The following is a 17,176-nucleotide window of genomic DNA, read 5'->3' as shown; positions in this document are numbered from 1 at the left end:
AATGATCCAATACAGGCACAGGTAGAGCTCTCAGTCTGAAAAAGGACAACTGGGGTTTGTAAGTCATTAACTTTTAGTATAACAAATGTTGCTCAGACAAAAAGGTAAGTAATTTTTTAAGGTACATTTAGCCTATATTTGCTGATATTTGCTACAGTTTACATAAATACACGCCTTAATGGCATTCCTCTTTCTCCATAAACTATTCTCCTAATGGCTACTGGACGGAAACTGAAAAAAACATTTATCTTATGAACACGTTAACCACATTTCCTCAGAAAAGATAAATCACACCTGCCAAAATGAACTCGAGAAGGTCAAACCGAGACCAGAAGGAGGTGTGTGTGTGTGTGTGTGGGGGGGGGGGGGGGGGGGGGGGGTCGGGGGGTCACACACAAACAAAATAATGCAGCATTTAATGTGCACCATCTTTCTAACACCTGCTCTCATTACGAAGCCGGTCGATGCAGTGTCCGTGAGTCCAGTGGATTCACACCGATTTCGCCAATTAGTGCATTGGTGGAGGGGAGGTGTAGGTGAGAGCGAGTGGAGAGGAGCTGCAGGAAGATTTTTAATCAGTGACACAACATGGGTTGACCAAAGGGGAGGGAGGCAGCAGCAGTAATTAACAGTGTAAAAATCTGCGTGCTGCTGGAAGGAGACGATCACCGGGCTTATCAAACGCTCAACAAACAGTGCGCTGGACTGCATTTCCATCCCAAAGTTTTATTTTATCTCGACTCGCTGTGGATCTTAAACCACTGCTGGAACGCGCAGACGTCCGTGTTTCTATTGGCTGTGCGCAGCGTCGCTCAGAGGAATGACGATTTTGCTGCTATAACCAGCTGATGCTGAGGCTATGAACGCGGAGCCTCTGAAGAACTGTTGACGGTACATTGACACCCCGTCATCGGCGTTATGCCTGCGGATTCGGTCTACCGTCCGTCCAAAGACTGAGTGAGTAGGACATTTGATCGTGTCACGACGCACAGGCCCGGGTTTCCCCCCTCCTCCATCTCCTGTCGCTCCACATGATGTTTCTTCGTCTTCCCACATCATCATTTTCATGGGCATGATGCTCCGTGCTTCACAGATTGAGCTTTCTCACCTCGTACAGGCGTCACATCGCATCTGCAGGTAAACCTTCGCGTGGTTTAAACGGTGAGGTTTTTTACTCGTTATCTCGTCGGATTTGATTTGATTTCATTTTTGGTATGTGTTGGGAATGATGTCTTACCACGGGTTCATGAGTGAAGGCTTTTTTTCTTCTTGAATTGTGGATGTTGTTGTGCAACATTGTCGTGAACGTGGACCGTTATAATGTATGCACTGGTTGCTGTGTAGGCTGAGAATCGCGTGGACAGCGATGGAATGGTGGTGCGCTCTGCAACGCAGCGACGAAAGAGACGCAGTTTCGGTGCAGAGAGAGCAGCATTACTATCCTCCCCCCACCCCCTCTCTCACCTCACGCAAACACACATAGTCTCGTGCACGCGGACGCACGCACCTGCCTATTAAATTTACACTCCCAAACTCACTTATTGCCGAGGTTTCTTTGCAGGCAGACTCCAACGAGCCTCAGTTGCAGTGTCGTGTTGCCGTCCATTCTATATTCATTCAGTATTTTCTGGACCTTCACGGTGATGTTTTCACCTTGTTTCCATTTCGTTTTGCAAGGAGAGGAAGCAGCTTATCAATAAACCGAATGCATGCTGTATCCATTTTATTTCCTCCCTAAAGTATGAGCTCTAATGTCTCATAGATCACTCTTGTCGCTGGCGTATACCTATTAAAATGTGCACTACGAATTAATTCACTACCCACTGTCCTTAAATGACAAGCCATGGGTGGCCTTAACGTCCACCTTATCTCTTCCCCTGGAAAGACTTAGCTGTGTGGAGCGTACACTGCATAGGAAAACGCCCACACAGGCACATGAGCCAAGTCAACATTAAAGTGTTTTTTTGCACTGCTGAATAAATCAAGTGTTATACAAATGAAGTTGGACTGATACCGTGAGAAGCTTTGATGGTTCCTGTCCAGCAGCATTCACATTACAAAAGAGGCATTTAATATTCGTGGTCAGTTTTTGGATGTGTGACAAGAGACAGTCTGCCTTTAGATGTAATTGTTCTGGGGCTTTTTTTTCTTTGCTTTGCTTAAACAAAATAATAACAATATTACTTGTACATAGATGTATAATAACCTCACAGAAAGATTGAGGGGTAACTATAAGCAAAGAGGGAGAATGTTAAATCTTTACATCAACCATCTCGGCTTGACAGATTCAGAGTTCTGCAGAGACAGCGGTCACTTCACAAAGTGTAACTGTTGCTGATGTGAGAGTGGTTTTGGAAAGTAAAACAACTGTTTTTGACCTAATGATCCTTTAGCTTAAAACCCAAGAGGTCACCGGGATTGTTCTAAATCCTCCTGACGCAGACGTGAATTTACACATCCGCTTTCCTTGATTGAATTTCACCCAATAATTCTACAGATGATCTGGGTGTTGTCACGCTGTGTGATCGAGTGCTCGGAGCTAAGTTCAAGTCTGACGCCACACCTGAGAGGGTATTGCTGAGGTGTAGGTTGTAATGATGACCCAATTCTTACCCTAATGCTATAGTTTGGAGAAAGACAAAGCAGACCTATTTGAGGAACTAATGAGAGTAGATTTTGATGTTTGTCATTTAGAATGATTATTTTCTTTGTTCTGTGATTGCTAAAACTGCGAGAACAACTCATTAAAAACCATAATTACATATTATTTTTGCTTGTTTGAGTTGTGATGACTTAGACCTCAGAGGGTTAACTTGCTAATACCAAGAATGTGTCATTTTTACTGTGTTCAACATCCAGTTTACCTTGTTAACACTTCCTTGTTAGCCCAAACACAAAAACTGTTAATAGTTTTGCAATATTTAGGTGTTATGTAAAATATCTTGATGCATGCATCCAGGTAAGGAAATCCCAGAAAGCTTGATCGTGTTCACCTGGATGTCGTGTTTACAGTGGGAGAAACGTTTAATCACTCATCCAAGTGACTTCTTCAGTCACTATCACTCACTTGGATGAGTGACGAAACATTTCTCCCACCAAGATGATGAACACAATCAGCTTTCTGGGATTACATAAAGTACTTGACAAATTTTTTTGGAGTTGACGACAGGAAACACGAATGACGACACAGAATGTGATGGTTAATCAAGTAGAGACCTTTCACTGAAAACCACAAACATCACTCAGCTGGCGTCTCCAGAGGGAAAGTCAGGCCGAAATCTGTGGGCTATATCATGCATCACTGTTTGTTACCAAAATTGTGCCAACCCATTTAGTAAGTGCGGAGATGTTTTATCGGATAAGTGAAAACTTTGACCTGCTGATGGTTGCCGAGTGCTGTAGGCAAATTAAAGAGGATTCATTCTCCTCGCACCATGGATATTAAAGCACTCCATCCAATGGCTGTCAATAACTTTATTAAATAGCAAAAATCCCTTTTTTTGTAGGGACGGTAGAGAAAAGGGTAGGGGATCACTCAGAAGAATCCTCTTCTGAGGATCTTCTGAGCACCTATGTTGTTGACATGCTTCCTGCAGCATCCTCCATGTTGATGTATAGCTAATTAGAATAGATGGGATCTGTGTGGAAGTCATGCTTAAGCCATGAGTTATTTAAACATGTCCTCAAGGAAATATTGTCTTTCTGTATATCTACATGTCCTACTTATTCACTGTCTGTGTCAGGAAGACTAAGAGCATGCAACTCCCTGTGCAAGGAATGATGGGATATTTGGACCTTCAGAGAGACCCTTTGACAACATATTTAATTGCATCTTTGTTTTTGTCTCTGGTCTTCCAGGTTTGCCGGCATGTAGTGTTGGATGGAAGTAGAAGAAGGACATCAGCACATGGAATAAAGGGAGCGCAAAGGACATCTGAATACACTCGACTCAGATACCTAATAATTACAATAATAAGAGATATTTTTAAAAAGTCCAGAAAAGAGGCAGAGAGAGGGAAAGAGAGAAGCTATGGTGTAAAGGGAGTGAAGATGGGCTGTGGTCAGACGCTTGCAATGTTCCTCCTGGAGTCCACAGTTCACTCCACCGGCTGGTCAAAGCAGGAGTCTCCTCGCTAAAAACCCGAGCAGCTCATTTCACCCGCTGGAGGAGCCCTCACTCTCGGTGATGTAATGAATAAGTTTGAAGTCCTTGGCATTGTGGGCGAAGGTGGGTGGATTTTACACGGCAGATTTCACTGCATGCTTTAAAACTTGAAGACTTTATGTACTGTTGCTGGTAACACTGGGGTCATAACCAGTGTACATTTTAATGGGATTCAGGTGTCTTACACTGCACAGCTGAAACCTACACACATAGCTGTTGACAGAGAGTATATATCCTACTTTAGCATTTTTGAGCACAGGCAGATTTTAAAGGGGCGCATGAGCCTCAGAGTGTGGTGAAGTCTCCCATGGAGTAATGTCTAATTCGTTATAATAATAGCTTTGGTCATTAGGTCGCCATATTTATCTTAAAACAAAATTGTTTTGGGTTTTTTTGTTTGCATGTATGCCTGTTTGATAAGAATGCCTTTAAAGGTTTTACTATGAAGCCTCGCTCTTTCCCGTTTTGCAAATTGAAAACATCCCCTGCATATACCTGTTGTTTGGATCCTTTCCACAGCACTAATTTAATCAGTATGTTAACAGTCAAGCATGCTCACCCCTCTGCTGCTCAGTTTATCTTCTCTAACAGTCTCTGTTTTTATTCCTTAATCACGTTCAGTTGCTTCTATTCTGTGTGATTATCATCATCATCAGTGCAGTCCAACCCTTCTTGGTCTTGGTGCAGCAAACAAAAATATGAGTATGAATATGCAGAATCTGCAGGCACGGGGACAAGATTTTTGTTTAGACCAAACATGTTTAAGAAGGTGTTGTTTGCATACAGGTAAACAGCCAGTCCAAAGAATTGCACATTTTTATTCAATTAGATTTTTTCTTTGAATTTGTCTGCATTGCTAAATGATAACTTTCATGTGGGATAGGAAGTCTGGCTACTCCGGAAGCCCCAAAATGTTATCAGATGATAGCCAATGGGTTCCCATGCCTAAAGCCTTTAGTTCAAAGGGTAGGATCAGCGCCTTCCTGGCCAGAAAGAAGTGCTGAGTTTGATAAGCACTGCTTAGAAAATCTAGTTTCAATTAAAATTACTTATTGAATTAAAAGACACTCCAAACTCAAGAGCAAGAACTGATTTGTAGTGCTGATGAAACTAATATTGCTTCAATCTATAAAACGCTGAATTTGCCATGTACAGGTAGTTCTAACTTTCAATGCTACTCTAGCCTTACTTTGTTCTTGGTTAGTATGAGATGATTTAATATAATCACTTGTTTTACTGCTTAGGATAAAATTAGCAGTGCCTGTCTGACAAAGACATCCTGTTTATAGATGAGAAAAGCACTGTATATGGTTTTGGTTGGAAGTGTTTAGCTTGGAGGATGTAAAATGCCTTATTAAGAAATCGTAGAAACCACACATTTTTCAGCACCATATGAGTATTGCTGAAATGTTGAATATGCATGTAAGTAATTCTTGCAAATCAACTTTGTGAAATTTTCAACAGCATAAATTAGTCTTGGTTTTTCGGAAAAGCTCATCCTTGATTCTGCTATTTTTATTCCTAATCGTACTTTTCTTTAAGGTTTATATAAATAAAATAAATAAAATTGCACTTTTAGCTGTGAGTGACTCTTAAGTGAGCCACACAAACGCCCTTTAATTAGCAATCCGTGTAGCTTCTGCTTCTTGTAGCCAGCAGCGTGATTTGCAGCTGATTTGACTGAGCTGGATCGACATGTATTCCTGCCTTACTGTAATGTGAGAAGACAGAGTAGCCAAGTGTTTATTCTGCTGTTGGTAATTCTCGCAAACTGTGATCTACACCAGCACTCGTTACTACATCTATCAAAAAGTTATGTACACAACGAACCGCAATAACAGTTTTCATACAGTTTTCTGTTTGTTTGTTTTTCTCATGTTAAAAGCTCTGTGTGTACACATTTTTCATACTTTACACAGAGTATGTTTTATATATACAGTGTAACCCTGGCGGCATATATTAAAGTTAACTGTTGTCTCTGCCAACTCGCTTTTTTATTGTATTGCCATTTTTCTTCAGCGTTGACACAGATGGGTTTGCTGTATTTTAAATGTATGCTATCACTAAAAATTGTTTCATCTTTTTCTTCCAGTGAAATTGTGTCTTTTTTTCTCTAAATACATCCTAATACCAATGTATTAGGGGTGCGATGGTACTCGTGTCGATATTGAACGTTCGATACAGTGCTTTCGGTTCGGTAAGCATATGTATCGAACAATACAAAATTTTTAATTTATTTTATCAACTTTCCTTCTGACGATGCTGTCTGTGTTGAGCGCTCGACAATGCAGCCTAGGCAGAGTAGTCGAACGCAGATTCACTGAGCGCAGGGCAAGCTAGCGAGACAGAAGTTAAGCTCTCCTTGCAAAATGGCAAATTGAACCTCCCCCACCCTCATTTAGATCTGGCGTTTGGAACTATTTTGGTTTTCATGTGACGTATGACCCTGAAGGTAAGCGTGTCATGGACTAAAGTAAAACAGTATGTCGGATGTGTCACGCAATGCTCAATTACATTTTTGGGAGCTAGTGTGTTAGCACAGTTTGCTGTTAAGGTGTTGGCCGTCCAGCCCCATGCACAGGGCGATCCACAGTAGCTCGTTAACGGAGATTTGCGGTGTTGTGGAGTTAAAGTCATTTCAACGAGATTAACGCTGACAGCACTAGTGGGAACACAACGAATATGACTGCACATTTACTCTGACATCATCCTAGTGCAAAGACAAGTGGAAGCAGACAAAAACAACAAGCACTGCTACAAACTTTACCGCCGTTAGCACATGATTCTCCTTATGGGGACCTGATATGTTTAATATGCTGCTGAGAATATAGCCCAGAAGAAGCGTATAGTATAGCTTTTATTTTGGAAAGAGCCATTTCTCTGTAATAAACTCTCTTTTCCAAAGATGAGTGATTCCTCAATCAGATATATTTATTTTTTATTACTTTTTTGTTTCAGCAACATTAAATTTAAAAACTGTACTTTTGAGTTAAAATATATATTTATAATTTTAATAAATGACAAATTAAAAAGGCATGAACATTTTTTTTTGTATCGAAAAAATATCGAACTGTGACACCAAAGTATCGAACCAAACCGTGAATTTTGTGTATCGTTGCACCCCTACAATGTATGTAAACTTTAGTCAGCAAAACTATAAAGAAGATTTTTTGTCATACTCATGAATCAGAGGTAAAGCAACTTCAGAACATTTTGTTCTTTGTAGACAAAACTCCTTCACAGTTGCTACATGTTTTTCAAACGTGACAGAGAATTAAAAAAAAAAGATCTGAATAAACAGCTGCTGCATTTTTAGCTTCTAATATTTTTTAAGTGTTTCCTTTTAGAATGCAGTTAGCTAAACAGGGAGTTTGAATGTTGTAAGGATCTTTCTTAAGAATCTCCAAAAGTTGATTCTGTTCATCTGGACGTAGCGTTTTGTGGGAGAAACTGCAGGTTTCCCCGATCTTATAAACAGTACATTTGCATAATGACTGAAACCAGCCCAGTGAAGGAACAATGGGTTTAAGAATGTTATTTAGGAGTCACCATTCTCTCCTTACTGCTTATTTACACATTCATGTTCCTGTGATTTATCAAAGAAACACATTTGTACGTGTACTTGTAATACTGCTGGGACATTAAATACTCTAACTAGCACCACTCACCTATCGTTGTCCATGGAGAAAGTAAGAAAGGAATTATGAAACAACTTAAGTGGGTTTTTGAAATTCCCATAATCATGTAACTCATGCACACGCTTGTGAGAGGTCTGTGCCATTTATTGCCAGCAATTTATGTGTATTGATAAAATGTTTGTTTTACCATGTAAGTAAATCAACTTTGTAAAACTCTGGAACTGCATAAATGTTACCACAGAGACCATTTCTACAGTTTTTCTGTAAAGACAAACTATATTTCTACAGGCTTCTCTTCATATCTGCACCTCTTTCTGCCCCTATAGCAAACAGATAAATATTTGAATGAATCAAAAATCTTATGATAAGAAATATCATTATAAAAAAATAGGTTTTAATTGTTGTTGTTTTTAATTTCCTTTCACAAAAAAAAAGAAAAACAAGAAAAAAATAAACACTGAAAGTAACTCCGAAAGCAAGCTAAGTGACAGATGGTGTCAAGGCAAAAGGGCATCATTCTCCGTAAGACTGAAGCTATAAAAATCTCTAAAACTCTGCACAGAAATCAGGCCATTGCCACAAAAACAGACCGATTCTGGCAGAAAGACAAGCAGCATTACCTAACCCATTACGTTGCATATGTGATCTGAACAGCAAAAAGAGCAATTTGGAAAGACGTGGAAAACATTAACTTCAGCAAATGCGAGTCCAGCTGACATCCTTGCAGGACAGAGCCAGAGACTCGACTTCTGAAATATCAGCCATCATCCCAGTCTTGTTAAACTGACACAATCATCTGTCTTAGTAAAGACAGGAACAGGGACACGGTGTGTGTGTGTGTGTGTGTGTGTGTGTGTGTGTGTGTGTGTGTGTGTGTGTGTGTGTGTGTGTGTGTGTGTGTGTGTTACTTGTGAAAGGTATAGCTGTGAGTGTGTGTTGTGTGTGGGAGAGCGAGTATGCATGCCTCCGCTTCACCTATTAACGGCTGTTTCTCTGGTGGTTCTCACCTACTGTACTTCTTTTTCATGAACCTGTTTGTTTGAGGTTTGGAGGTCAAAGCATAATTAAGATGTCAAAACTTTAACACCACATCTGAGTCTCACTTTTTTATTGAGCGTTTGCATCTTTCTCTCCATTTCTTGTTGTCCAGGAGCATATGGAGTGGTGCTCAAGTGCAGGCATAAGGTAAGATAGTATTTCTGATTTCTCAGAGTCTTACAGTATGCCTGGTTTGTTTTATTGTGATGTAAAGTGTTTGGATGGTGGCAAACTTTCACTGAGAAGAATGGTACGGTGATGAAGACTGAAACAAATGTGACTGGTATGATGGTTAAAATACTCAGAAAACTACAATGTCAACAGTGATGTTTCATCCCTATTTCATCCCTGAAATGTTAGCTAGCGTGTTTTAACCCATTGTAAAAGCATACAGTAATGGAGGAAATCCTTTGCTTGGCTCTAAGTCGATATACTATGTAGACAGAAGTGCTGAGCCACCTACACATTATCAAGAGTAGCTGCTCAGTAATGGAAACGGATACCCTGAAGCTCCCAGCTCCCAGTTTTGTGCAGATGTTAATGCCGGAGAAGGTTTGGATGTCTGTAGAGCACTAGCAACTTTTACATACTATGCATCTCAGCATTCAGTGACCCCGCTCTGTAACTCCAGTGGTCTGACCCTTTGTCGCTGAGTTGTAGTGGTTCTTAGAAACTTCTCTTTTGCAATGTTATCATTTACAATTGAGGGAGGGAAGAAATTACAACCAGTGAGCTCTGTAGAACAAATCATTCTTTCACAAATGGTTGTAAAGCCAGACTGCATGGCTATGTGCTGGATTTTATACATCTGTGGCAATGGGACTGAAAACAGCTGAAAGATTACCACTACTTTTTTTTCCATATAAAGCGTCTGGTCTGTATTTTAACAACCATATTTCTGTAGCTTACAGTAGGGAGACAAGCTGTATAAGTACAGCTTAGACTTACAGGTCTAATTCATTTAATAAGGAACAGATCTGCTGTTTTCATAGAGAACATTTATTGATGGCTTAGTTTGGAAGATTCTGCTATTGCACAAAATCGACCAGCGAGCAATTATAATGCAAAACGAAATAAAGTTAATTTCGCTTTTCTAACACACCCACAGTTGGTCCATTTGTTTTGCAGACAATGTGCGTGGTCACAAATTTTGAGCTACAGACCACTGTGCTCATTGGCAGATGGCAAAATTTACCTCATGCACACCAACATTTGCAGCCTCACCAAAAGCACATCTCAAAGCTGTGAGGCTATTTGTGCTAGGGTACTTATACTTGCAATGCCAAGCAAGTGTTTATCATGCAAGTTATTATCATTTGCCAATTGTTATAAAACACAAGGTAAAGCTGAGGCAGATGGAACCGTTAGTATTGCATTTATGTCCTAAAAAATAGTGGAGAAAGTGGTTTATTTATCGGATGATGGGATGGATGAATAGACAGGGAATCCCTTTAGAGTGAAAGAATGGTTACAGCCACCTTAAAGGTAGATTAGAAACTTTAATGTCACCACTTGCACATGTGCACCCTCATATGAATCACTTACTTGGTGCTTACTCACTGTGTCACGCTGTAAGCATGAGTCTGAATGTTCTCTGACAGACATTGTTAGATCACGTTGGATTTTAGCGGTGACTCTTAAAACAAAGTTATTAAATGTGAGCCATTAATGTACTTTGTATGCATGAATGAAAGGGCTGAAGGTGTGACTCATCCAGCTGTGTCTTACTTAATATAACTGTGCGGTTTCAAGCTTATCTTTAGCTGTTATATGGTCCTATTACTTGTTTCTCTGCAGTATGTTTATAAAGTAAATGAATTTTCTCAACATGTGAGAACTTTCCAAATCAAAATGATTACATTACATTGTTTGTCTTTTTGACTTGTAATGATTGGGAATTCTCAAACAAAGCTCAAAGACCTTTTTTACACTGTTGAAATTTTGGACTTTAGTCCAAATTTATTAAAACTGCTCTGCAAAACACTAGTGCACATGCAACCAAAGACCGCCTGCAGCTGAAGGACAAATTTTCACAGTGTGACTTCTAATAAGGCTCGCATGTGAATACCAACCAGTCAAAAGGAAATGAGGCAAAATACAAAGGGCCAGTTTTGTAATATTTGAATAAATTTTAGGAATGAAACATTTCCTTCCCAACCACGTCAAATCTCTCCTTTTTCTCTTACTGCCATCATGTGTTTAGACTCTCTGCATGGGCTTGTGGGCCAAACAGAAGAGTTGTGCAGTTGGATATGAGGGCAACTGGGTGACTGGGTATTTTGTCGCCATGTCAGGTGGGCGACATACACACCTAAGTTTGTGAATGTGATGACTCAAGAACAAGGCGACATGGGATTTTGAAAGTGATACCATAGGGGTGTCTGCTCGTAGGCTTGGTGGTAGCACTGGTGGTTGCCAGTATATATTTTAATTAATGCCACAATTCACTGGAATATACGACATGCCTCAGGAGGATATTGTCTGATAGATTTTATTGGACCCATCCTACACAATGTAACATTAGGTAAACTTGCATGATGATTGCTGCTACGCTGTTGAAAGTTATCTGCAAAATAAGTTGTAAGCTAACACACTCATTCAGTTAGCACCTTTTATCTCTACTGGTCATGTTAAACGTGTGCAGTCAGTTATCTTTATTAGAGTTTTTATATTGTCAAATCTGAAAGGCCCCCACGTAGTTCTGTGGTTTGGCATCATGCATATCCATTCAGCATTGTTTCTGTTGTTTTCTATTAGCGCCAAGAACAAGTATAGCCTAATAGTCAAGAAGCGTGAGCAGGTCACAGTGACAGCACAGCACGCTGCTACCTGTGCATGTTGCTTATATGCTGTGAATTTTGAGGGTAAAAAAATGTAACAAATTTACCAAAGACATATTTAATACCTTATTAATTCAGTTAGTAGGAAGTAGGTTGTTATTTCATCTTTCAGAAATAACAAAGCTTTTTGCTACGTGATCATAATTAGCAGCTAAATGTGCTTAAACTTACAGAAGGTAGTTGTGTAGATTAACCCCCTTCTAATGAAATTCTGTCCATTTTTGCAAAGTAATATGTAGCTATAGCTTTCAAGTCAACGTAGAGTTGTTGTCCGAAGTTTACACACATGGACATAGAAGTCATGGTAACTTTTAAATTTGAATGATTTCTTTAAATTGTTTTTTTTCCAGGGTGAATGATTGTTGTTGCTGTATGCTTAATGACTTTAAAAAACAATTTAAACTTTCTCTAATTGGCTGAAGGACAAAAGTATACATACAGGCTGAACTATAGGTTTCTGAGTCATTTCTAAACAACAACAGAGTCCAAGAAATTCAGTTCAAACAGTTTACATAAGTACAACTTATTTGGATGTGTCAACACTTCGCCAGGGTCTGAAAAAGGACCCAGACTTTTACCCTCCAATGAGAAGAAATGTGCAGATGTTCAAAAACAACCCAGGAACTGCTGAGTCTCAAGGCTGCTATGAACTGGAAACTGCTGAAACACCAGCGTCGCTGTCCACTGTAAAGCCAACGAAGAAAGAAGCTGCTCAAATGGACAAGCCAAATACCTTCTGAAGAAAATTTTATGGTCACACGAGACAAAGACTAAGATTTTTGGACACAGTGACAAGAGTAAAGGTGAGTATCTCAGGCCTAAGAAGACTATAGCAACTATCAAGCATGGTGGTGGTAGCATCATGCTTTGAGGGAACAGTGGATGGAATAATAAAGGCAGACTACCTCCAAATTTTTAAACTTCAGCCCAAATCAACAAAACTTGGACATAGTTGTATGTTCCAACAGGAGGACAATGATCCCAAACACATCAAAACGGGTTCTGGAATTAATAAATCATTCACGTTAACATAGGCTTCTGGAATGACTTTCCCAAAGCCCTGACCTCAGCTCTACTGAGAATTTTTAGAATATAACCAACTAACTGTGCCAAGAAGAGTGGTCAAATATCCAGCCTAAATATGCAGCGTTATTGAAGGTAGTTTATGGCTACCAAAGCGTCTGCTTGACTTACAACTTGCTAAAGGATATTTAACCAAATATTAATGTGAGTGTATCCATATATATGTGTGAGCCTGTATGTATACTTATAACCCTTTGTGGAGGAAATGCAAAAGAAATTCAAACTGCACTCAATTTCTTTTTTTTCCTTTTTTTGGTGAATGTGGTGACTGTGAATGTATGACTGCAGCTGTAGTTAACGAAAAAAGTTCAATATTTGCCTCTTAAATAAAGCAGTACTTAGTGTAAAAGCAAATTTTGTTACTGTTAATTCAAATGATTACGGTAATTTCTTATGAATGACAATTGTGTTACGTAGTACTTCGTTCACAACCACTAGTTATTCATTTATAAAAATGGCACCTAATGTCTAACCCAACTTTGTCTAAAGTGATGAGCTTGATGTTCAGAAAACATGATTTTCAGTCAGTGGTTTTAATTAGTTTTAGTTAGTGTGATTGTTTATTTACAATTTTTATTTATTAAACCTTTAAATTCACAATATAGTCTTCTCCAATAAATCTCACCTCTTTTTACATGGTGCAGTACAATAACCAGACAGCCCATGTGAAAGTACGATACAGACACAGTGGTTTGGATTGATAGTCAAGTATTTTCCATTCGTCTTTTCAGATTTTTGTATTTTATGTGTTCATTGATCAGGCTTATTTAGGGCTTTTCCAGGCTTTTGAATCAGTCTTAGGCAAGTTGACTGCCGGTATGCTGAGTGGAGCACTGATGTTTTAGAAAGCAGGAATAATGCTGTCAGCTACAAACAATGCAGCTATTCAAGCACATTAGTCAATAAACTTGGAAGCAATCTTGGAATATAAAAACATCTGTGGATGAATCAGCATGTTACAATTGAACACACACACACACACACACACACACACATTGGTATCCTGGCTTGGTCAGAGAGGAATGGGGTTAATGGCGGATTACAGCAAATATGAGCACCTGTATTCAGACATTCATTAATAAATAGACCTTAACGAAGAGCTTAATTACACTGAAACTAACAAAGGGGGCCCTTTTTGATAAGCACTGATGTGGTTTACATGTGAAACAGATTGCTCCACGCTGTGCCTGTTGAAATAAATTTTCGGGGCTTTCTTCAATATAAACACTAAAGCAAATTTAAAGATTAAAGAAGCTAAATTGCACATTGTTTTTAAAGACACTTTACGCTTAGATGTGCAGAAACATTGAAATTGCCATCTGTTTAGTGACAGTTTAAAGTTACTTGACCTCCTTATGTGTTTGGATTCTATGTGTCTATAATTTGTACTTTTTTGATATTGTCAGTGCACACAGAATAGGTTTGTGGCTATTTTGTGATTTTATTTTTTTTTTAAATTGTCCTCAATGTTTCGGTTGTTTTTAACAGACAGATAATTGAATGTTTTTGATAACTGAATGTTTAAAGGCAGACTTAGCATTGAGTACTCAGGATTGGTTGGTGTTTTCCCTGTAGTCTATTTTCCTACATACCATACAGTCTGAGCATGTTTCATCCAATATATCCTATCATTATGACGTCCTTACTTTGCTGTGCTTCATAAAACTTTCAAAAAAGCCATAAATTATACATATTGAGTGACATTCTGAATATGCATATACTTGCATTCTGAGAACATGAACAAAATGACACTGTAAGTAGAACACAGTGGTTAGGCAGGAAGTTGAAATTCAAAGAGGGACAGATAAAAGAGAAGCTAGAAGAAAAATCTGGGAACCAGATGTATTAACATGCAGGATGCAGCTGAATGTAAATTTGGACAGCGCCTCATCTCTTAAGCATATTGGCCTGTTGTGGAGGAAGGCTTAAGTTTTTTGGCTCTTTGTACTGTCTTTGTGCTCTAAAGATAAACCCTGCATTTGTGAGAGAAATGTTTGTCTACCCGTTATGGCAGAATCCTAATATGTCTAAGAGACACAGAGAAATGCCAAAGCATAGTAAATCCCAGTCAAATTAAAATAAATCTTTTTGGTGGCTGTAGCTAAAGAGGTAAGGCAGGTAATCTACTAATCAGAAGGTGACTGCTTCAGTCCGCATGCCAAATATTTTTGAGCAAGATACTAACCCCAAGTTGCTCTGATGCATCCATCAGAGTGTGAATGTTAGAAAGAAAGCACTTACGTATAGAAAAAAGCGGTTGGGTGAATGAGGCGAGTTGTATAAATGTGCTTTGAGTGCTTCAGTAGAGTAGAAAAGCACTGCATACAGTAAGAACCAGTCCATTTACCATTTACCAGTAAATTACTTTCCAGTGGTTATTGGTACTGTTTGTATTATTGTATGCACTTTAGTCAGACACAAAGTGAGAGACAGAGCAGGAGAGCAAAATACCACTAGAGCATAACCATTACTCTCCAAGGTTTATTGTACTGTATTGATTACTCCATAAAAACCATTCTGAGTCATTAACTTTTAATTAAATATGATGTGCATAAAATATCTGAGGGACTAGTGAGTGATAATAGTGACTTTTAAATTCCAAGCGTTCGATATGCATTTTTTGGGTGGTAGAAAACAAGATATGAGCTTAACAGTAAAGGTGACCCTAACTTAATGCACAGAGGTGAAAATACCACCTAACTTAGCTAATATTTTAGCTTTACCATCAGCGTACTCGTTCTGCTGTCGAGTCTCATTGGCAGGCTTGTTCAGTAACAGAGCTCACCTCACAGTATGCCTGCCTACATAGGCTATGACAATGTTCAGTCTTTATATTAATTTATTATAGCCATGATTTTAAAAGATGACCTTTCTTTACACTGTGGTGTGTGTGTGTGTGTGTGTGTGTGTGTGTGTGTGTGTGTGTGTGTGTGTGTGTGTGTGTGTGTGTGTGTGTGTCACAAAGTCCACTCTGGCACAAGAACAGTTAATATTTCCATGCTTGCATAGCACAAATGAAACAGCTAATAACATAGCATATCTTTAAAATTCAGTATTTTTCTGTCACAGACTTTTTTTTTCTTTCTCTGGACCACAGATTTGTTGTTTTCAGCAAATCTCCATTTCATAAGAAATTAAATACCAGCTGTCAAAGTGTGGGTATGTTAAACTGGGTATTGCTTCCCTTCCTCTGGGTTACTAAGAAGTGACATGTGACATGTTTCTCATTTATATGACAGTGTAGGGATTCATTTTCACACACACTTGGAGCCAAAGATTCAGACCATTGCAATAAAAGCTTTTTAGCTTTGCTGCAAGAGAGCAGTTATTTTTACTTTTCTCAGCTGGAAGCAGGGCAAAAGAGAAAAGGGTAGCTGAGGGAGAGAGACAGAGAAGCAATGTGTGAATGTGTGTGCGTGCACGATGGAGAGAAGGAGATGCAGAGGGATGTATCGAACAGGGAGACTACGCTGATGGTAAATGGGTCACCCTGTTAGGAGTCTTCAGCAGACCTGCGTGTAGTTAAGAGAATCATGCCTGCAGGCTGTATGTGCTGGGCTAAAACCTTACCCGGTGACACAGGAACTGTACAAGGAAGGAATTAAATGCATTTTAAATGTATGTTCATTTGTAAATTATATATGCTTCACCTCACAGTATGCATTTGATGGCACATATAATTAGTCTAGTGAACGTGCGCCAGCGTTTGTGCAATGTTCCGCCACTTTATGCAAGTGTTTTTATTAGCGTATGTGGGTGTGTGCATAGAAGCTTGTGTTATCTTGAATTTGTGTTTTTGGAGTGACAATAGCACAACCTACACAGCCAGTGTTTCCTGGTGCCTATACAGGATCTCAGTGCAGTGCTGGAGGGCTGAGAGGACTTGTTAATTAATTACTGGTAGGCGACCAGCAGAAAATTCATCAGTGACTCTTTGATAATTGATTACTTGTTTAAGTGGTTTGTCACATTACAGTCCCATTCATTTACTGGTTATAGATTCTCACGCAGGTTTTACTTGAATTTCTCCGTTTAAAATCTTTGTGATCAAAACCTGATGTGTTAATTTCACTTTTCAATCCAAAGCAATTTGAAAGCATAATAATAATTGTAAGAAAAAGAAAAAACTAGAAAACAAAAAGACGTACATTTCTCAGGAAATTTTGAGTGTCCCAATGCACCAGCTGGCCATGAAGATGTCACCACAAGTAAGAGCTAACCAAATAATAGCTTTGGGGAAGCTGTAAGACATTTTAAGGTCAAGATTTAGGTAGCCAAACATAAATAAATAAATGAATGAATAAATAACCGTGGATAAAAAGAAACAGGTGTGGAATGGTCTTTAGAATATGAAAGAAATTTTATTCTGAAAGTCTAAAGCTTTTGCAGGCATCCTGTTTTTACAGTAGTAG

At 39.0% G+C, this 17,176-nt stretch overlaps 1 protein-coding gene across 1 annotated transcript in view; it reads left to right on the top strand.

The window, feature by feature from the left end:
* Nucleotides 1-598: 598 nt before the first annotated feature.
* cdkl5 (cyclin dependent kinase like 5) overlaps nt 599-17,176 on the top strand; it is a 44,114-nt gene continuing 27,536 nt past the window's right edge. Inside the window, exons 1-3 of the mRNA XM_080885956.1 lie at nt 599-1,161; nt 3,859-4,228; nt 8,954-8,988. Of these exons, the coding sequence (XP_080742082.1) occupies nt 4,192-4,228; nt 8,954-8,988 (72 nt within the window). The 5' untranslated portion in view covers nt 599-1,161; nt 3,859-4,191. The remainder of the gene's footprint in view (nt 1,162-3,858; nt 4,229-8,953; nt 8,989-17,176) is intronic.

The sequence above is a fragment of the Rhamphochromis sp. 'chilingali' genome (assembly GCF_963969265.1).
Source record: "Rhamphochromis sp. 'chilingali' genome assembly, chromosome: 6".
In the NCBI taxonomy this organism is placed as follows: domain Eukaryota; kingdom Metazoa; phylum Chordata; class Actinopteri; order Cichliformes; family Cichlidae; genus Rhamphochromis; species Rhamphochromis sp. 'chilingali'.
This window is presented reverse-complemented; position numbering and strand designations above follow the sequence as displayed.